At 32.3% G+C, this 23,184-nt stretch overlaps 1 protein-coding gene across 1 annotated transcript in view; it reads right to left on the reverse strand.

Moving 5' to 3' along the window:
- Nucleotides 1-23,184, reverse strand: part of Rich (Guanine nucleotide exchange factor subunit Rich) — a 59,212-nt gene that overhangs the window by 7,799 nt on the left and 28,229 nt on the right. Inside the window, exons 5-17 of the mRNA XM_072523623.1 lie at nt 22,461-22,777; nt 21,934-22,186; nt 20,635-20,952; nt 19,093-19,370; nt 17,318-17,465; nt 15,003-15,112; nt 14,750-14,881; nt 12,303-12,542; nt 9,074-9,188; nt 6,163-6,442; nt 5,156-5,424; nt 2,851-3,343; nt 1,894-2,082 (exon numbers count right to left, since the gene is read on the reverse strand). Of these exons, the coding sequence (XP_072379724.1) occupies nt 1,894-2,082; nt 2,851-3,343; nt 5,156-5,424; nt 6,163-6,442; nt 9,074-9,188; nt 12,303-12,542; nt 14,750-14,881; nt 15,003-15,112; nt 17,318-17,465; nt 19,093-19,370; nt 20,635-20,952; nt 21,934-22,186; nt 22,461-22,777 (3,142 nt within the window). The remainder of the gene's footprint in view (nt 1-1,893; nt 2,083-2,850; nt 3,344-5,155; nt 5,425-6,162; nt 6,443-9,073; nt 9,189-12,302; nt 12,543-14,749; nt 14,882-15,002; nt 15,113-17,317; nt 17,466-19,092; nt 19,371-20,634; nt 20,953-21,933; nt 22,187-22,460; nt 22,778-23,184) is intronic.

Here is a 23,184-nt window from a genome sequence, read left to right on the forward strand (position 1 = left end):
GTGATAGTACAAAACTATATTTGGCATCTGATTTAAATATAAGTATAATGTACCGTTTATACAAAGAGTGTAGATGGACCTGTGTCATATTACGTATATAAAAACATTTTTCACTCATATGATCCAGTATTAAGCTTTTATCAACCAAAAAAGGATCAATGTACCAAATGTAATACATACAATGCATCTTTAGACAAAAGTGACTTGGAAAATGAGTGGTAAGCACACAAAAATAGAGAAAAGGAAGCAATGCAGATGAAACATTCTGACAAAATAAGAGCAGAAGAGGATCAAGGAAAACATTTAGATCTATTTCGTTTGATCTACAAAGCATTTTAACACTTCCATTTGCAGGTGACTCTGCAATATTTTATAAAAGAAAGTTAAATGCATACAATTTTACGATTTTTGATCCCCATTCAAAAAATGGTTTTTGTTACGTGTGGGATGAGTGCAATGGTCAGAAGGGAAGTACTGAAGTAGCTACATGCATTTTAAAATATTTAGGTTCCTTACCTGATACTGTCAAGTATGTATCTAGTTTCTCTGACACATGTAGAGGTCAGAATCGAAATAAACACATCTCTGCTGCAATGTTATATGCTGTAAATGTATCTAGCCATTTAAAAATAATAGATTTAAAGTACATGGAGAGTGGACATTCCTACTTAGAAGTAGAATCAATGCATGCCACTATAGAAAGAGCAAGGAAGCATAAGAAAATTTACACTACCAGGGAATGGGCACTGCTAATCTCGACTGCCAGAATTAATCCAAGAAATTATGAAGTCAATGTATTAAATAACCAAGATTTTCACGATTTTAAAGCGCTGACAACAGAAGTGTTACACAACACAACAAAAAACACCAACGGGGAGACGGTAAATTGGTTAAAAATTAAGTGGCTACGATTTTCTAAAGGGAAACCTAACCTTATTCTTTATAAGTACAATTTAAATGCTGAAGAGTTTATGAACATTAATATTAATCAGAAGAGGAATGCCAAGGTAAACTGTAAAGTATTGTATTATTTAACATTTTATTTTGACTAAGTTGGAAAATTGAAACCTTTAGCTTTTCATCAAAGTTAAAAATGTGTTCACCATTATCACCAAAACTACTAAACACTAAACTTAACACTTGAACTAAATTAGCATCATCAGGAGACGACTAAGATAGTGGTGAACACACTTTTCAACTTTAATTTTGACTAGAGTAGCCTTCTTTCTTCTTTTTACTGCACTTTGTAAAGCAGTGAGAATGGATTACACCGATGTTTGTTATTTTGCAGGTAGCAGATTTGCAGCAAATAAATTTAAAGAAGGCTTTTCCCAATCTGCTTCCCATCAGTAAACAAAAAAAAAAGAAGGATTTGCTCAGTTTATTGGAAACTCACGTCATACCAAGAGAGTATGAAGCATTTTATAACACTTTACCAACAAGTAATAGAATAAGATATGATAATTCTGATGATGAATAAATATTTGTATTCATTCTTTTTGCGAATTAAACAATTTTTCCTTGATATTTTTTATTTAATTTCATTTAGAAACTTATAGTATATAACTGTCAAATGGGGTATGTACAATATAAGAAACTCCATGTGGTAAGTACATACCTATAAGTACAAAAATCTATATTTAAGTATTTAAAAGTAAGTAAACTTTTTTAAACTAATAACTATGTGACAGATAACGGTTCTGTACTCAAGCTTACACAAAACTAAATTTATAGAAATTAAGACCTACACACGCTGTCTAACAGAACTTTCAAATGGCTGTACTGTAAAATGTTAGTTTTTGCACTTACCACAATTGTGCGCTATGCCATCGATATATTATATTTTGTACATAATATAAATCGTTGTTGGCAATAATAAAAGATTTATCTTACCATTCACTATTAGTCCAATAATTAATGATGAGAAGACCTTGTCGTAACCTTGACACAGTTTCGACTGTCTGATCATGAGATTTCGCGGCATTTATAATACGTAATACAGCCATAGCATCTCTCAACAGAATTGAAAAAACTAAAGACCACTCTAAACAATTTGCTTCCATAAACAATTGCAAAAGATACCTGAAAACGAAAATAGATTTATTTGTTATTGAGTTTAGTGTACGCAAAAGAACAACTTTGCTCTAATACTAATACAACAATTACGGCATTGGTGCTATTCATCATCATCATCAGTGGTGCTACAGCTCTAGTTGAGCCTTGACCTTCCCCAGTCTATTTCGCCAGTCGTTTCTGTTCATCGCCAATTTACCGCGCCGATTTTCCTTGCGTCCTCGTCCACACCGTCCCTCCATCTCAGTCGTGGTCTGCCTCTACTCCTATTTCCCACTGGGACCGATAATAGAGTTCGTCTGGGTGGGTAATTTTCATTTGCTCTTGACCATTGGTGCTATTAATAAGATTAAATTTTTTCCTGTTCCAACAGTTCAATTTCTAGTGGTGAAATTAGCATCGTATTTTAAAACCTGCTCTTTAAAATCCTACGTTATATTGATGCCATCTTATGTAATATAGAGGTCATTGCATGTGCAGAACGTAAACAGGCATTGTTGGGAATTGCAAAGACCTTATTTCAACAAATTTAGAGAAATATAATTTAGAAATGAGAAATTGATAATAAACAGGAACTTCCGGTTGGATAAAGCGTCTATTGACCGAAGAACAGAAAGCAGCTAGGTTGAATTAGTTTTTGTTTTATTATTATTATACAATGATATCGAGCCAAAGCAGAGTTCATGTGGCCCAAAGTACAAAATATTTGTAGGTACTAAAGTAAATAATAATAAATTTAAAATTATTATTATTATCACTTAAATCAGTAAAACTCACCTTAATTGTACTTCAGATCTTTGGGATCCTTTGTTATCAGAGTTAGATAACTGTTCTAATATCTTAGTGGACGGAACTTCCCAGTTATCGATACCAGGTAAGCCTAAATCTCTTTCATCTCCCCACATAGAGCTTACAGTGCTCATGAGAGACTCATCTATCGCAGAACTTAATACAGTAGACTTTAAGTTGAAACTTGTGCCAAAACTGTCGGTCATCTTCTTCTCAGAATGTTCAATAGATTCGTTTTTATTTCTATCTACATGAGTACTACACATACTTTGTTCGTCTATATCTGTTTCGGCCATCTGACTAGTTTGATCGAGAGTATTAACAGGCGTCACCAAACCCGTATACGGTAGACCTTGAAGTGACATGTAACCACTGTCCCCAATCCGACTAGAAGTGGCAGGATAATTAAAAACTTCTCCTTTTAACGATCGTAATTGATCGTCCATATTCGACATGGGGCTTTCCAGAGGTGATTGGGGAGCTGGAAAAAATAATATGTGTGAAACAGGTATGTAAATATGCAATATAATACGAAAACATGAAAAGAATTTACAAAATTGTGATAAAATTGAATCCCATAAATAAACATCTAACTGAAAATAATTTTTTTGATAGTGCACATTTTGCAGTGACTACCTTTAACCCATATTTGTTTCTGGTGTAATATCATAGATTGCTATATATCTTTAACATGGATCGCATGTTAGTAAAAGCCATAATTCACAATTACACGATTACGCGATTACGTAATATATGGCTCTATATTTTATTCCCACAAACAATCCAAAGATATTTGCGGTTAAGTATAGTTTTTTAATAAAAGTACGTTTTGGTAGTTGGTATTTTTTGCATTAAATACTTGAAATGAGAGTAGAAATATATCGAATCATATTTGGTTAAATTCGGTATCACTAATCCATAATTGAATCAAAGTTTTACATAGACGATTATATGGATATACATTTGTTAGGAATAAGTTTAACAGATTGAGTGTCAACCAGAAACTGAGTAGATGAGTGTATTTTCAATTTTTTTTATAATTGCTAGAATGCTTATAAATTTTTAGGAGAAATGGAGTCGTTATTTTTTCAAACCGACCATTTTTTTCAATTATATCGCCATTTTTCATAAGCAGACACTGGTGTTTGCTACGGCACCGGTGCATCGAGCAAAAAGACAAAAGAGGGAATGTAAAGGTAGTGGGGGCAAAAATATTGATAGACAGTAAGTGTCATCTTGAGAGGCCACATTAAACAAGGAAAGAGAGACTCTTTCCTTGTTTAAGAAATCAAATTTAGTTGGGTTATGTTATTGCTGATGTTATTGTTAGTCCCAACTGTCACATGAAAGATTATTTGTATTTTCTATTGTTTCTATTGTTCTAATTTTTTAAAATCAAAAAATTAACAATAATAATGTCATGTATGTATTTTAGAATAATTAAGTGTTGTGGATGTACAGTAATTTTTAAGTTTTAAACATAAAAATAGGTTTTATATATTGAAAAAAGATGAAAGACTGTGATAAATTTTATCAACATTACAATACATCATCGATGATACAACCTCATTAAGTTTCTCCCTGATGAAGGACATAACCAACGTCCGAAAGCTTGGAATAAAAATTTAAAAGAGTACACGTTTCATTTTTTATTGCTGCAAAACCAATATTTAATGTTTACTTCCTTACGTTGTCAGCAAATACTTCTGGTTCATTATATATATATATATATATATATATATATATATATATATACATATACATAGTGGTGAATCGTCAAACGGGGCATAGGAAACTAAATGGAGAATGCTAAATTGTCGAATTCCTGCTTCCCTAACTATTTTACACAAAAAGTCATGGGAAAATATTTGTAAAGAACTAAAATCAGTATCGAAAACAAATGTTAAAATTGTTCTACAAATTAAACGTATTCCAAAATTCTGCAAAAAATGTATACATTTTTCAGGTCATCCCTTAAAGTCAGGCCACACGTAGTGCAAGAATGTATATGACGTGTTGAGTTGGGTCATATTGTGAAGTTTGAGGGAGCATATATCGCAAACCGATATGCGTTGCCTCAAAACAACGTGACATACAGAAAGAATGCAGCTGTGAGAAATTATTATAATATGATGCTTACTTTTCATTTATATTTTATGGTAAGGCATTCAATCGTAGTGAAGAAATCTTTTCAAAAGATGTATCTGCTCTATATCAATTGTTTGGACTTCTAACCCTATACAGGCACAGCTGAGCATTTTGCTTAAAAAACACGTGCATATTTTATACTTACTAGAAACACTGATTTTCTTCGCAATCGGAAGATTAGAACTAGGATAAGGCCAATTAAAGTCTTCGTGAACTTGTTTTAACGTTTTTACAAAATCGTCCACTCTCGCGGCTCGATCCCGTTCCTTCACTAACCAGGAAACTAGATGAAAATCGAGGTATGCTGCAAAATAGCCCAAATCTGTTAGACGACGAGCAGATAGTAGTCGTCTGGCGTGTTTTTGCAAAATTACATCAATGAAAAATTCTTCTGAGGTACTGGTTTTTGAAGTTCTAAAACAAAGAGGGAAAAACAAGTTAAATTTTTATCAATTATTTCAGTTATTCGACTATGGTTTTGTGTACAGATATTTGATATAGTAGATAATTTTGTTGATAATTAAAATTTACATTCGTTTACATTAATACCCAATTCGTTTACATAAATATGTGATTTAAAAAGGGAACCAACAGAACTTGGTAAGTCAATATTATTTTTCCCATTGTTTTATGTTGATTACATTATCTATATTCTCAACTGAGGGACTGAGAGGAAAAGTGGTACAAGTGACATTTAGATAGTTTTGAGAAAATAGAGTTATAAGTGATGGTGTAGGTAGTTTTTTGCAGATCGAAACAAACTGATACCACTTCATCATTCCTTGAAGCTTCAACCACTATTTTTACCTTTTCTTTTGGCTTGTATTCCAAATTCGGCTTTTCGGTGATAAAGTTCTCTCTCTCACACAATATTTTTATCCGACTCACTTGTGCACGATTTTATTGATGTTTCGAACTTGTCGCACATGTCCAAAACATTTGTTTTCAACTTAGCTTAATTAAATGCATTAAATACTTTTCAACCAAAGAGATTCATGGAAAGTAAAAACGGCTATGCCTAAGGTACACAAATTTTCCTGGTTTTCTGATACAATTTGGTACAGTTTTAACCTGTAATATTTCTTGCTAAGAAAATAATTTTTGCTATTTCTATAAAATTTTGACAGTTATCGCAATGGACTACATACTTACTTTTCGGTTTTAGAATATCCTACTGAGGTAGTCACTGATTTTTTCCTAGCATCAGGTTCTGCCGTAGTACCAGTGTGACCTGACGTACTGTTCGATCTCTCTACCAGTTTTGGTGAAATAGTAGTACTGTAGCTTCTAACCCTTGGTCCTTGGACGTTACCCAAAATAAGCGATAGATCTTCCGCGTTAGGGCTAACAGATGTTGTAGTTGGAGGCATTCCTAGTTTTGGAGGTAAAATAAAAGACGTTCGAGGAGATTCTGATTCGACATCGTTGGGATCTAAAAGAAAAACACAGTTTTTTGTTTTAATGTTCCAAACATAAATCCAACTCACTCTCATTTTCAACAACAAGCCTACAATATGCAAGTGGTATTATATATGGACATTAATTCCGCAACATCTAATCTATGTTGTAGATATATCAATCAGGAAATAAAATGTTATTTAAAAATTGTGTAATCGTCATCACTTGGTCCTTCAAGTTTTGTATATCGGTAGGTTCTTACCTTTGTGGCTACGCTGTTTAACTCTTTTTTTATTCCACAATAGACTCGACCTGCCAGATACACTCTTCTGAACACTTTTTTATATGCTCCGCAATTAAGCAAATTAACTTAGGAAATTAAACAAAAATAGCGGAATAGTGCAAATCGATATATACAAATCACATTCATTTGGCTTTTATTGTCATCTGGACTGCAGCTATGAGGAAGTTGTTATAAATTACAACATTAATTGATGGATTACTGATAACGGATTCATTGAACGCTATGTAAGGTAAATAAGTATGTGTCTTGTTGGCGAGAAGTAAAATTCGATCTGCAAGATTTTCCTTGCTGCATTTTTATAGATGTTCTGTTGGTCTTATTTTAAACAAATAAAAATTTAGTGTGTGTTCAGCACGCGAACATTAATTTCTATTTTAACATGAGTATTTATATCCTCTTCTATGTATTCAAAAATTTCTTCAAGTGGGGCGAACAGTCCAGTTGTATACAGTCTGTCCACGGATAGGGTAGCCAAGAGGACAAACAATTTTTTTTGTTTTTATTTTTTGTCGAAAATATTTATTTGCCGATAAAAACTTTTCTCCTTCTTTTTCTTCTTATTTTAAGACCATGTCTTTTCAAAGTTGTTATCTAAGTTGGGATACCGATGTCTAACTTTCATCCCAGCGTTTGGGGGTCTTCCGGGTGGCCAACTGGTGTTTGGTTTCTCTTCCTTTGCAATCTTTGCAAGTCTATTATCACCTATGATATCAACGTGGTCTGTCCATGCTCTTTTTCTGACTCTACTGTGTGGACTTGGTTTCATTCTCTATCTCTTTCTGATCAGTCAGATGTAACAGATCTTCGTTTCTGATGCTGTTAGACCAAAAAATACAAACAATTATTAGTAGACAACTTAACAAAGCCCCGCAGTTTAACTTTAAGGGTTTTTATCACTACTCAGGTTTCATACCCAGAGTACAACAGACTTCACATTCGATTGGAATATTCGACTTGGAGTATTCGGATCTTTGTCTTTGTGGTATACTGGCTAGACCTATGGTATACTCTCATGCCAATATTGTTTTCCGTGTCTTCGCTTTCAAGATATGTAAAATTGTTCACATTTTCAATCTGTAAGTTGTTAATTATTTCTTGCATTGTTTGCCATGGATGTGGTTTTGTTAATATTGATTTTCAAACCTATTGTATTGGCTTCAATGGAAAGTGTGAATTAGTCAGCCACATCTTGAAACCTTTACCCTAAGACACAAATATTATCGGCGTATTCTAGATTGTTTAGGCGTTCATTGTATCACTCTTGTGTCGGAGTCTAGTTTGAAGAGAACATAGTCTATAGCTATACTGAAAACACACCGAGAAAGCACGCATACCTGTTCACTCCAGTAAGAATGCTAAATCCGTCACTATTAATGTGTTCCATTCGATTTTCATTGTTCCATTATTACCCTCACAGTATTGATGTAGTCTATGCAGGAGGATTCTGGTCTAAAGACTGCTTGTACGCTTGAAATTCAACTTTGTTAATTTTTTCAGTGTGATGGTCGTGAGAATATTATTTATAACAGTAAGCAAGGTTATTCCTCTCCAGTTTCTGAACAGTGTGAGGTCGTCTTTTTTAGGAAGTTTAATGTTACCTTATTTCCTGGAATACGGTTTGTTTCTCACAACACCTCTCTGATTATGGAAAGCCGAAGTTCAGCAGTTAGATGTGGATCAGCTTTTATAAATTCGACAGCAATGTTGTCGGTTCCCAGGAACTTATTGTTTTTGAAATATATAATATCCATTACTATCTCCATTTTGGAACGAGCTTCACAAGATGTATGCAAGTCTACATTCTCCGACTCTTCGACAATTTCATCTACGTTATCTCTGGGGGTACCAGAGAAATGCTCGTTCCATCTCTCTACTTGGACATCTGTTGTAAGTAATTCCCCTATCTTGGATCTTACAATGTTCGAACTGTTGGGTCCATTTTTTGTTAGTGATCTAGTAATTTGTTATAGCTCTCTAGTGCTGTTGTGTTGTGCTGCTGATTCTGCTTGATTTGCCAGTTTTGTTAATTATAAATGGAAGAAACTTCAAAATGTGTCTCTGTGGGAAAACAAGCCCTCAATCTTGTTGAAAGAAATACTTAGTTAAAAAAAAAAAAAACCTTAGTCACATTTGTGTTAATCGAGGGTGTTAATGTGCACTTTACTACTACTGTAGGGCATCTTTATTTTTAAAGAAATTTATTTTATTCATACGCACATGAAATTTTGTGTTTGGAAGAAAAACTGAAAATGTGCAGCGTAAATATGGTAGGTTATTTTAAACTATATATTTTATCAGGAAATTTGAATATTAAGATGTTAATTAAAAGTAAAATTAGGATATACAATTTTTAACACTTACCTATTGCTCTCAGAAAACGAACTAAATCCTTAGCAAGTTTCCATTTAGATTTTTCCAATGCAGTATTTAATAATAATGTAGCGTATTGTCTAGATACTGAAGATGTTTCTAAATTCTAAACAAAAAGTACAGATTATTTTTAACCCTTAAAAAAGATCTATTAGAGGAAAAGGATAAGAAAAATCAAGTTATTATTATTTATTATTAATTTGTATTCAATTTACATCATTTTATTTAGGTTACATTTAATAAAATGTTTTACGTTTTAATGTAGTTTTTTACGTGGCAGGATAATTTAAAATTGACATTAGGAAAACATAGCCGTTATAATTAGTTTTTAAGAGTCACATTTTCAATAAACTGATATTTTTTCACAAGAATATAGTTAATATGGAAAAAAATCATGGATGATTCTCCAGCGGAATTAGTGTGCTATTTATATGGTATATTTCCTATTTAAAATTAAAGGTTTGTGGTATTGGAAGGGAGGGGGTTGACAAATGACAGATATCTACATCGTTAAAAGATATTCCCTTAGAAAAAAATTGACCTGCCTTAACATTTTCACAAAATCCAATAGTTACTGTCAAATATCAGGGTGGATTCTTTTGAATAGCCAACCCTGTATAAAATACACCTTAGAACTATTGTTGAAATATAATAATAGTTGATAATGTACACTTCTCGTCATATAAAACTGGTACACTTTTTTCTCCCAATGTAAACCTGTGTTCGGACTCGACACAATGGTTCGCGAATCAATTCGTTGTTCCTTGAACAGGAGGGCTGAAATCAGAAACTGATCAATTATCGGAGTAATTATAAAAGGTGGAGAAGAATTATTTAAACAGTTGAAGTAGAGTATAGTTAAACAAAATTGAAGTAGTGCGGAGTGCCTCAATGATAATAAAAGTTGAGAGTGGAATAACACAATATGTAATTAGTAAATTAGACTATTCGCTATGAGCACGGAGGACCAGATCCGACCAAACAATTATTAAAACTAATCCAAAAAATAATAGAACAAAACAGAATTCCTCAAGAATGGAGATCAAGCATCCTAATACATCTCTTCAAAAAGGGAGGCAAATCGGACCCAGAAAATTACAGAGGAATTAATTTATTAAACACAACACTAAAATTAACAACCAAAGTGGTAACAAATAAACTGAATGAAATTATAACACTAGCAGAAGATATTTATAATGAGGCAAGTGCAGGAGAAATCATAAAATACAATAAACCGGCATATCTATGTTTCGTGGACTTTAAAAAGGCATTTGAACGGGTCAAATTAAAGGACGTAATAATCAAAACAATCGTAAATATCTACCAAAACAACACAATAAAAGTAAAAGAACTAACTGACCCTATTGAAGCTGGCAATGGGATAAGACAGGGAGATTCCTTGAGTTATCTATTGTTCCACCTGATTATGGATGAAATAATAAAAAAAGTAAGAACTAAAAATGATACCAAACAGGAGAAAAACAACTTAAAATAATCTCCCATGCAGACGACGCAATACTATTCTCTCAAAGTGAAGACGATTTACAACGTATGCTTCACCAATTTAATATAACCGCCAGAAAATTTAACATGTTAAGTTCCCCAAAAAAGACAAAATTCATGGTTACAACAACAAATTTACTAAGATGTAAATTGGAGCTGGAAGGTCAGATAATAGAACAGGTGATGGAATTTAAATATCTAGGCATCACATTATCTAGCTACGGAAAGCTTGAAACTGAAGTGGAAGATCAAGTGAGTAGAGGAAACAGCCGCAGGCTGCCTGAATGAGCAACACGAAGAAATAAAAATATCGGGAAAGAAATGAAAGGCAGAATTTACAAAACAGTCATCAGACCAATAATGACATATGCGGCAGAAATACGACCTGACACAGACAGGACAAAAAGGATATTACAAACAGCAGAGATGAAAACACTTAAAAAAAATTGATGATAAGACACTATGGGACAGACCTAGAAATACAGATATACGATGTACATGCAAGTTGGAGGACATCAAGAACTGGTTAAGAAATAGAAGAATAAAATGGAACGATCATATAAGCCGAATGACAACAAATAGAGTAGTAAAGACGACAAGAGACAGTTCCCCAATAGGAAGACGATCAGTTCTTAAAGTACTTACTGGAGACACATTGAAAAACAGACAGAGTCATGTCTACCTAAAAAGAAAAAGAATAAGAAGAAAAGCTATGAGCACGATGGCAGAGGAATCTTGTGGTCAGTCTACAAAGACCCTTGAATTTGTAGGACAGACTATAGAGAATTTAAATGGTAAAATATTTCAAGTTGCTTTAATTTAAATGTTAAATTATTTCAAAATTGGAGAATTTTATTTTGACACTATCTTCCTACTTTGTAAAAAAAGCAATTGAAGACACACGTCAAATGGTAAAAATATTTTGAACCATATGTAACGTTACATTATTAAAAGGTGGAAAAATTAGACATGTGATAAATAAAATGTGATAATTTATAATAAATTTAAGCACGTTCAAAGATATAGTACTTTTAATAAGTGTAATTATATTTTTTTACTCAATTGAATTACATGTGTCATAAGTCAAATGATTAATAAAAACAATTTAAATATCTGAAAGTATAAGTTATAACGATTAAGTGATTCTGTAAAAGTCAATATATTGTATTAATAAAGTTATTAGAAATACACCCTTTTAAAACATTTTAATTTTTTAATTATAACCACTGCTATATAAATTACATATTACAATATTGTTATAAAATACATTTATTAATTTTGTCAAATTTAAAACAAGAATGTATAATTTAATAATTGGATTACTAATTATTTTAAAAACAGCTTGAATTACATCTTAATTCACACTTAAGCAATAATTGGAGATTGCAGATTTACAAAAAAGCGGATAACCCATATTTTTACATATAATGTATTAATAAATTAGTGCTGAAATAGCACTACAATAGGTCACGTGGATTCGTGCGCATAGCGAATACCTTGGAACTGATAAAAATGAAGAAATATTGCCTATGTATTGGAAATCAACATTATTAATAGTATACTGCTGAACCTGCAGGTGACACGGTTAAATAAAAATGATATGAAAATATAGAGGTTATAATGGCTTCAAAAAATCGCATACTGAAAGACTCAGTATACTAGGATGGCAGAGAATTTTATTTTCATCAAAAACTGTCACTTATTAAAAAGGACTTACTTGTAAAATAATAAGGTACGATGCAGCTGTTTCAAGCTGCCCTTTTCCGAGGCACTCTTGAAAAAGATCTTTTGGTTTTCCTGCTACAGAAAACAGATACGGCCATAACGCTATCTCTGTTTTACGTGCACATTGTACTACAGTTTGTAAATAAACTGGATACTCCATTATAAATTCCAAAACACTAGGTAATTGAGCATCGGGAATGGGTTCTTTGCTAGTGGCTTCTTCTTCGAGAACCTAAAAATAATTTAAATTTAAATATTTGGTTTATAAATTATCCAAGACAAAATCGTAATATTAAAAGACCTCCTCGATCATAATAAAACACCGTCCACGTCATTAAAGTGCAGCAATAGTGTAGTGTTTAATGCGAAGAATGTAATAGTGAACTAAGCTGGAGACTCAGGAGAATGAGGTCCCAGAGTATGTCTTGATGAAGACTCCAGAAAGGGATCCGAAAACTCGAAATAGACATATTGTTCTGAAGCTATTTTCTTGTGTCATCTTAATGCAATATTCACAAACTTTTTGTACTTTGATAGCGATTTCCGAAGTGGAAATCGAAACGTCAAATAAACCTATTTTAAAGTAAAATTGTGGCTTATTTCCAACGAAAATAGTAAATCGACATAGCCAAATTCGACGAGTCTCAACTAGCAAACTGGGTAATAATTTTGATATTAATTTTTTGAAATATTAATTTTAGTTCTAAGTTTGAATTTAAGTTCTGAGTTAAGACGGATCAGGTCACACTGAGCCATATACCACCACGATATTTTTACCGCAAAAGCACAGCATTCGAGTGATCCATTACGTTACTATTTCAGCTATTGTCCAACAGTGCCTTTGTGAAATCGTTCGTTGTATGTCCGTCTGTCTTTGCGATAGCTTTTGAAGGAAAAATCCTAGAGTCTTGAAACGTGGTCCAAGGAAGAAGAGTTCCATAAGTGAAGATTCACCAAGGTTACACATAAATACAAATATACGAGGTGTGTTCAAAAAATACCTGGAATTTTAATTTTTTTTTAAATATTTATTTTATTCGTCTACAAAAATGTTGTCTCCTTTAAAGTAGTCCCCATAACATATTATGCACTTGTCCCAATCCTTGAAACACTTCTCAAACTCGATCTTTGGGATAGCGATCTATGCTTGTGAAACGACGGCCCTTTAAAGTTTTCTTTATTTTTGGAAATAGGAAAAAGTCATACGGAGCTATGTCTGGCGAATATGGAGACTAGGGCATGATGACAGTATTATTTTTGGGCAAAAGTTCACGAACAAGCAATTAAGTATGAGCTGGTGCATTATCGTGATGCAAAAGCCATGAGTTGTTTTTCCACAAATCCGGTCTTTTATTTCAGATTGCTTCACGCAAACGACGTTGGAACTTGTTGGCAGTACTCTTTATTGACAGTTTGACCTCGTGGCTAAATTTCATGGTATTAAAATGAAAGAACATAATGAGCATATTCTTTCCCATTTGTCGAGCCTTTTTTGGTCTTGGCGAACCAGAATGCCTCCACTGGGACGATTGAACCGTAGTTTCGTCGTCATATCCATAAACCCATGTTTCGTCATCTGTTATAACCCTTTTGAGTAAATCTGGGTCGTCGTTTACGTAGTTTAGTGACTCCTGGGCAACTTCCAAAAATCAACAATTTTGGAACAAATTTTGCTGACACGCGTTTCATACCCAAAACGTTTGAAAAAATTACATGGCATGAGCCAATTGATACGCCAACTTCATCAGCGACTTCTCTGATTGTGATTTGGAGGACGTTCATATCCATTTTTTTCACTTCTTTTACGTTTTCATCGGTTCTTGATGTGCTGGAGCGTCAGGGGCGTTCATCATCTTCAACGTCTTTCACGGCCGTCTTGGAAACGCTTATACCACTTTTAAACATTTGTTTTTTCTTAGCATGTTTACCATAGGTCTTTGTTAACATTTCACACAATTTTTTACACTTTATTTAATTTTTTACGCAAATTTTAAAACAAATTCTTTGATACATTTTTTTTTTCAAATGGAAATCGCCGAACTCATAAATAACGTCTAACATTAGCGGCTGCCACAGACAAGGTAAACAATGAATGTAGCTGCAATTTTTTTTATACTTTAGGAGCATGTATACCAACATAATAACAATTTTTTGACGATTGTTTCAACACGTGAAATTAAAATATTCTGGGTATTTTTTTAACACACCCTGTACAACACCAAATATAAAATAAACACACGGTGTGTCAAATTTTGTGTCAAATGAGAAAAAAAAATCAAAAATATACGTATGATTTACATAGTCGTGTAAACTGCTAGTATTCTGCAGCTTAGAAATAAGTTGGTTCATGCGTAATTCTTCTATGCTTCCTTGTATAGGCATATTAAGTTCGAATGATTAGCACTTTGAAAAATACTCTAATTAAAACTTTGTACATACCTCATGTAATAATAATTCTAATGAATGTGGAAAGTACGGTAAACCCATACAACTTCTGGCTATTTCCCAAGCATGATAGCCCAAGTTTCTTCTTATTAGTTGCCTTAATATTTGGTGTAAATATACTTGACTCTGTAATATAAGACAAGAATATATTTAATACTTAAATAAGAAAAGAAAAGACTAACTAAAAGACGTACTAAATTAATAAATTGACGTTATGGAAAAAAAATATAATCAAATATTTACTTACAGTTCTTTGTAAAACACATAATGGTAATGAAAATGGTGAATTAGAGTCAGAAGAATAGAGAACTGTATCAGTTTCAGCGCCCAATATGACCGCATCTTCAAATAATATTGCTAAAATAAAAAATAATAGATTATTTTATAGTGTGCTACTCGTTATAGTACAAACAGATCAAAACATATTATAAATAATGTCCACCCTAACAATGTTAACTCCATGTATATACCAGGGTATTCAGAAACATTATAAAAAAAAACAACAAATTGTGGGACGTTTTATTTTATAAAAAAAAAACAGATAGTCGCAAACATTAACAGGGTATGTTGATGTCTGTAACCAAAATGCCTCTGTTATGTTTCCTGATTTCACCTGAATGTACTCATTTAATTCGGCTTGAGTTTACAGCTTTACATACAATATTATTACAACAGCTTTACATTAAAAGGTTAAGGCGGCAGTGCAACACAAAGAGGAAAATTAAAAGAGTTAGCAAGAGGGACCAAAAACGTATAGACATAGTGCAGAAAAAGCCTCAAGATGCTTAAAAGATACAGAATCTTAAAAAAGGAAAATAAATGTCTTGACTAGTACCACGTACAATGCAATAAAACTTTTTTAAGAATAGAATAATTAATCATAAAGTGAGCCATCAAAGTGATCACACCAAAAAGGTACTCTTAAGAAAACTCGATACTCTGTACCCTTTTCGGAATATTTTGATTTGAAAATTCTGAAGTAACAACCGATGCTCGTATAAAGTAATGAGAAAGTTATTAATTAAAAAAATCACAAGAAAATTAAAATAAAGACTAAGAACATAAAACAAAATATTGTAAGTGTTCAAAATGTCCTCCGTTTTCATGAATACACAAGTCTATCCTTTTTTCTAAAGAATCCATTTATCTTCTAAATGGTTGGAGATCAGCTATGATGTCATTAAAGTGACGTTGACTTCTGTCTTCCAATTATTGACGTAAATTTACCTCTGTATCATAGACTTTTTCCTTAATATACTACCAAACCGTGTAGTCCAAAGGGATTAAAATCGCGTGACCGAGGAGGCCAATCCATAGATTCGGAAAATGGATATTGAACCAATTAAAGATCTTCGCTCGTTTAGCTTTAACCCTTTTAATATCTCGAATGAGTGATTGTTTAAAAAACCAAGTTACATATCACCATTTAAATTTCCAGGTAGAATATGATATCCTATTAATTTGTTACTTAAAGTTGTTGCCAAAACATTAAATGAGTATTGGTAATGTGATAATCTTTTGACTCGTGGATTCTCATCACAACAGTAGTGTGCATTATGGCAGTTAAAAATACCTTGTCGCTTAAAGTGTCCCTAAAAAGAATGCATTTTAAACAATTTGGATTGAGGGCTGTCATTTCTTGCAATGTTTCACAAAAATCCATTCTAACCGTTAGATCGTCTGGCAAGAGGTCTTGAACTTGTCTGTAATGATAAGAATATAGCTACTGCCCTTTAAGTATCCGCCAAGTACTTGAAGAAGACGTATTTGTTTGTCTTGCCATATTCCTTACGCTAACTGTTCAAATTGATTCCAACTGGATCTTGATCAAGTAAATTTAAAATAATATTTTCTTTTTTTGTAAATGTGTTCTTTAAATTTCGGAAAAACATCGTTGTGTGGAGAATTATACTCATTATCAGAATAGAAATATTTTAAATTGGTAGTTGGCGGCGTGCTATCAACTGTCAGTCTGTCTGATGTAGAAGCTTGACATTGCATGCTATAGTTTGTTGAAGATGTCGGTTTAGACCTAGCTGAGTTAGCTAGTGAATCAGCGGTGGACCATGTTGGTTGCTTTAGAATCATATTGACAGTCTCTTTCGTTGGTTGTTCGCAGTTGCAATGGATGCAATGCAGAACATCTCGTGCCTAACATTGTTTTGGCATTGGTCATAAGCTTCTGTATAAACTAACTGTATTTTTGAGTATCTTCATTCGGTGGAAGGTCTTCACACGAATTGTTTTCGATAATTATTTTAGGAGCATTATCAGAACCAGTCTGTTTAATATTAGACACATAGAAAATATATCTTGAGATGTAAATTTAGCAGTATTCGTATGGCTGAAATTATTGGATGGTGCACTGATTCGGGTATCCACGTCTGACACTTCCTGGCATAATTTAAATGTTGAAGACCATTGGTGATTGCTATTGATAATTGAAGAGCCACAGTTTAAATGCTTCATTGCATTGTCACTTTTGAGTATAGATTTAATTTTATATTATATATTTATATTATATATAATAAGTTTATATTATATTTATATATGTGTACTCACCCAAAGGATAAATTCGTAAATGAAATGGTAACATTATTCTTTTTGACATAAAAGTGTGTGTTTTGTCTCCATCTCTTGGGTACAGAGGAAGCCAAACTCTCATACCATGTGATCCGCAAAACAGCCACAGAGCCTCCGTTAAATGTGCCTATATTATAAAAGTAAATAGGTTACGTATTAGTTAAATTTTGTAATTCAAAAATACATAATATAAAGATTTTTCCTTAGCCAATTATTATTATTCATTCTTATTATAAAGATTATATATTTTTAGTTCAGTAGTTCGTTCACATTAGTTTAGACAGTATTTAAACATAATGCACGTTCTATCTATATAATGATTGATGATGGGGTTCTACATTTTAATCACGTTTTAAAAAGTTACAAATAATCCGAAATGCTGCTATAAGAATATTTTTATGGAATTTTTTTACTACTTCTATAAAAAGCTTACTCTGTTTGGCAGGCGTAGTACCTCTCGAATTTAGAAATCAATATTTTAGTTTAGTCCACGCCGCTAATGTTTCAGCTAATAGCAAAATTCAGTCAGCAACCATGTTGGCTACCCATTTCCAAACAAAACACTGTGAAAAGATAAGATCAAATCCCTGTTTCTATGAAAAACTAGATCTGAAGCCATTCGAAGAGTACACTTCAAATATCTTTGTTAGAACAAAAACAAACAGATCACATTTTTAGATATTTTAGTAGAAGTAAATCGAATGGAAAACTTGAATATAGATTACACTGATTACATTAACCTTAACGGATCGTGCTACCCAAATATGTGATCGTGAAATTTGGGAAAAGAATTGAATTATCTCGAAAAAGCGTTATAACAAAACGGTTATATCCCAAGAGACATCAAGTATCCAAAAAGAGTTAACCGCAACATCGAACATCGACCAACAAGAACCAAAAGGTAGACTTTTTTAACGTATTTTTAAAATGTTATATATCAAATCGGCAAGACTTATTACCTCCGCTGAGGTTCGGCCATTTTACAGTAAAATTGACAACGTTCAAAATTACAACTAAATACATACTGAGACTTCTAAATTAAAAGAAGTTGTGGGATGTGATTTGATTCACAATGACTAATGTTTCATCCAAAATTTCAACATCTAACATAGAATATACAGGAGAACTGTTTACGATCTACAAAACAATGGAATATATACTGATTGATAAAGTGCTATTTATAAAAATTGCAACAAAAGAATACCAGCGTAATATTCTTATGGATTCCATCGTATATCTGTATTTTTGAAAATGAAAAAGTTCACGTTGTTGCCAAATCTTCAATTTATAACGTAGAGTTATTATAGAAATATACATAAAAGATTTACACTTAATGTCAGTACAAGAAATTTTACAGCAAATATAGAATAAATCCCAACAAAAACTACGAAATGTTAAAACCAGATAATCACAAAATGGAATTACACCTGTAAAAATAGGACAGATCAAACCATATTAAACGGATTACGATTAAGACATAAACGCTTAATACACGACTACCGTATTACCAGAAGTGTTAATCCAATGTACTTCAAGTGTAATAAACAAATAGATAAAACCACGAGCCCACACTCCCTCAAATGCCACATACGCGCGTCTACCGGAAGGTTAAAAGCTGATCTATAAGTAAAATAAATTTCATGCTTTAGACATACGTATCTCATTTAAACTTTGATTCTTTATTAGGATTTGATAATTTATTATACAAATATTGTGTTATACATTAAGATAAATATAAAATATTGGAAAAATACCTTTTCTAATCGTCTTTGTCTAGGAACCCAAACATTCTCCACGCAGCTGGCAAGAACAGTCGGTAATAAACAAGCGTATTTTTCTCCGTTTCTCAATTCCCTTTGTACTAACAATAGACGGCCGCTAACATTTAATAATATACTTTCATTGACAGAATGCTGACCTCTAACGGTTTCTGTCCTTAACGAAGTCAAAGTTACAGATGCTATACAAGCAGGATGTATTGCTAATGCTGAGATGTCAACTACTTGAGATTTTATTACATCCACATCTCCAACTAAAAATTATATCTGTATTAGTTTTAATTTGGAAAACATTAAATCAAAATAAAACAACGCACAACGCAATTTGTAAGTTCTCATTATACTTGGATGGAAATAAAAATTGTAAACAAACTTTTCGATAAATAGTTTTGTGTAGTATGGTCTCTCTATCCTTTTAGTGATTAGTCCAGCTAAAACTACATTATAGAAAAACTGATGACTGATTCGGATTCAGCAAAAAGTTGTATGGGAGAAAATTATTGAACTTAAAGATTTGACAATGTTAAAAAATCAGATATCCTAAAAGGACTAAAAAGGGGAATAAAACAAAAAAAGATAAAAGAACCAAGCTAAAGATCAGAAATAGACGACTTTATTTTTATTTTATTATGTGGCATTAAACAAAACATACAAACCCTTAATTTTCACCTTTCTATCAACAACCCCTATTGTTTAGTAGCCATATTAGTATCACAGAGTTAATTGCCATACTCCTCCGAAACGGCTTGACTGATTTTTATGAAATTTTCTATGTATATTAGGTAAGTCTGATAATCGGTCATAATCTATTTTTCATACCCATAAGGGATAAGAGTGGTTCAACCCAAACATTTTTTTTTATTTTGTTCACAAATTGTTTTATTTTTTTATGATGTGGCTTTAAGAAATACAATAGCCCTTAATTTTCACCCTTCTATTACTAAACCCTATTTGTTAATAGCAATATTAGTGTCACGGGTTAGTTGCCATACTCCTCCGAAACTATATTTATATTCGTTAGGTGTAAGAATCAGCCTTGATCTATTTTTCATACCCTAAGGGGTAAGGGTGGTTCATCCCAAATATTAATATACCTTTTTCAATATCATATTCTATAAAATAACCTTTAAAATCCCGTTTCCTACCCCAGCTATGTTATATTAATTACATCTACATAAAAAACCAGGATAATGTTTTTTTTTTATTAATTATAATGTTTCGTAAAACAAATCAGACACAAAAGTTAATATTATATCTTTTGCAACACTCAAAATAAACTTTAAATTATATTTTTTTTAATTTACTGACTGATTCTTAGACTTAACCGACAAAAGACCTTATGATACGTATTAATTTTGTAGCCATACGTCATTGCACAGAGATATAACAAATGTGTAGTAATTCAAAACAAACCTATATTGAATACAGACAAAGTTATACAAACCTATATATAAAATATTGAGTTTAATAGTCCAAAAATAAGGATTAACTCGTTTAAGTGATGATGTCAATGCTTACCATTATCATTTAATTGCAACTGCCATATGCATACTTGAGCATTAGATCCTAGAGTAATCAGTTGATCTTGTAAGATGTTTATGAGCAATATGGGGGCAGGTACTCGAACTATTCTCGCAAATTTATTGTCTAATTTTGATTCGCGTGGATAAAACCGTAGTTCTTCTCCGTTATCTAAAATACTATAACAACCCATAACCATATATTCCCGCCACCAAAGTAATCCACCAGCAATAATAAAATCTTTTTCCTGTGTTTCGTTGCCGAATAACTTCCATCTTCTTGATATGACAGAATAATGAGCTAATCCCGTTCTTCCTGAAAAATAAAAAATACTTTTAATAATAATTTCTTGAAGATTATTTTTATCAAGATTAGGTATTATAAAAATATAGTATATATTGTTTATTCTGAGGTTTAATGTGTAATGTAAAGAAACTGGGTTTTCATAGGTGCTCCTACTGTGTAAGAAATATTGTGATTTGAAGAAATCTAGTACATTTTACATTCATTTAACAAATTGGAATAAATTTAGAATTCATTGTGTGAATATGTTTCTTAATTTTCATATAACAACTTAAAATTGATAAGAATCTAAATTTTCTCAATAATAATGTACAAGCTCCAGCATGAGTTACCTGGCAAGACGAGAAGATATAGAACTACAGCCATTTAAATTATATATCCTAATGTTTTTATTCAATTTATTTACAGCTATGGAAATGTACAACCGCTCAATCAAGTTTATGTATGAGATGTTGTAACCAATAAAAACCTGATAATTATTATATCAGAAAATATCAGTTCTCCGAAATATGTGCAAAAGAAAACTAAAAAATCAAAAGTTGGATTGTTACCATATTCAATGAAGACGTGGCTGGAATTATTGGCAAGCAAAGGTAAAGAAAAAGTATTATAGTAATTTTAAGCATTACATAACAAAAAGTAGGATAGCTTGGATGTATTTAAAATAAAAAACAGCTATTTTGCCCAAAAAATATGATGGCTAGAAAATATTACACTCTCAACCGGAATGAACGTGTAAAGAGAAGCAATCAAACATTAATTTCACAGACGTCTAGTAAATACATTTTTATTTTATCTTTACCATTTAATTTAAAATGAAGATTTCAACATTTAATTTTATAATTAATTAATTATTTCCGTCCTCTTTCAATGGGTATAAATGTTAACTCATCTGCCCATGCAATAATTCTCCGTCTGTCCATAATTTTAATATTTAAAAACCTTTGTGTAGTAAGCACTTCATTTGTTCATAAGTTACAAATCCAACATTACCTGCTATAGCAATACTGAGACCTTCTGCATCGATGGCTGAGTATCTGATAGGCCAGTTAGTAGAATAATACGTGGATGGAACAGGAATGACAAGCCACTGACGTCCCTCAGCTAGTGTTGTAGAAAGAGAGAAACTGTTATCACCAAACAAGTCTTCCTTCTTTGATCTTCCCGAAAAAACCCTGATGAATGTATTGGCTGAATTGACATACAGTTTATCTTCACCTTGAAGGTAGAGATGACTTTGATGGCTCTATAAAAATAAACCAAACTTGATGGTATCTCCTTGGTGATGAGTGATGTCACTCACTAATTGCATTATTATATATGATATGATTAATAATTTCTGAGAAAAAATGGTTTTATAGTAATACGAAAGTACCGATAAAGTTTTATTAGAGCATTATGGGCAAGCACTTTACAAACGCAGAGCGAGAAAATAATATAAAAGGTTAAATTTAATACAATATAAATGATTCTAATATGAACCCTCAAATACCTAGTAAATAACTAAGATGTTAACTTACCATGCAAGGATTAATCGCCAAGGCACTTTTAACAAAATCGAGCTGAATTAAACTGGTCGGGTTAGTGACATTGCCCTCAGAATCTTTATTTCCAGAATGCTTCCTTACCATCCACAACTGATAACCTTCTGTAGAAAATTCCATGCAAGCAACTTGTAAAGGGTTGCTTCTCTCTAAGTCAATATTTAAACCATAATCCCACCCTAAAGAACACATCAAAAGTGCTCCAAAAGTTGACCACATGGCTATACCGCCTTTTGACCAAGATGCAACTAAGGCACAACCGTCGGGTGTCCAAAGGACCCTTTCAACAGCACCTAAAATGTTTTAAATTGTTTTTATGTAATATTCAATAACTGTCAATGATGATAATGATTCAATATTGTATTCTTTCTATTCCGAACTGATCTTCATATTTTTATACAGTATGTTGTGAAGTACTAAATATATTATTTTCAGATTTGTTCTGTGTCATAAATTTCTCTTTACTTTATTAGTCTTAGGATTTCTGGATCTATATATTTTGTCTGGTCTGAAACACTTGTTACTTTTGAATTGCCTAATGGCCAGTTTTATTTCTTAAGGTTTTTTTCCTGGGAGCCATCTGTTCTGCACTGGTCGTACTTCAACCAATTGGCTTATTGTACATCTCTATTTGACTATTATACAAATCTTCAGGACCCCAGCAGACCTGCTAGATAAATCTTTTACGTGGTTCTGGTAT

Source organism: Diabrotica undecimpunctata, chromosome 2 (assembly GCF_040954645.1).
Source record: "Diabrotica undecimpunctata isolate CICGRU chromosome 2, icDiaUnde3, whole genome shotgun sequence".
Classification (NCBI taxonomy): Eukaryota; Metazoa; Arthropoda; class Insecta; order Coleoptera; family Chrysomelidae; genus Diabrotica; species Diabrotica undecimpunctata.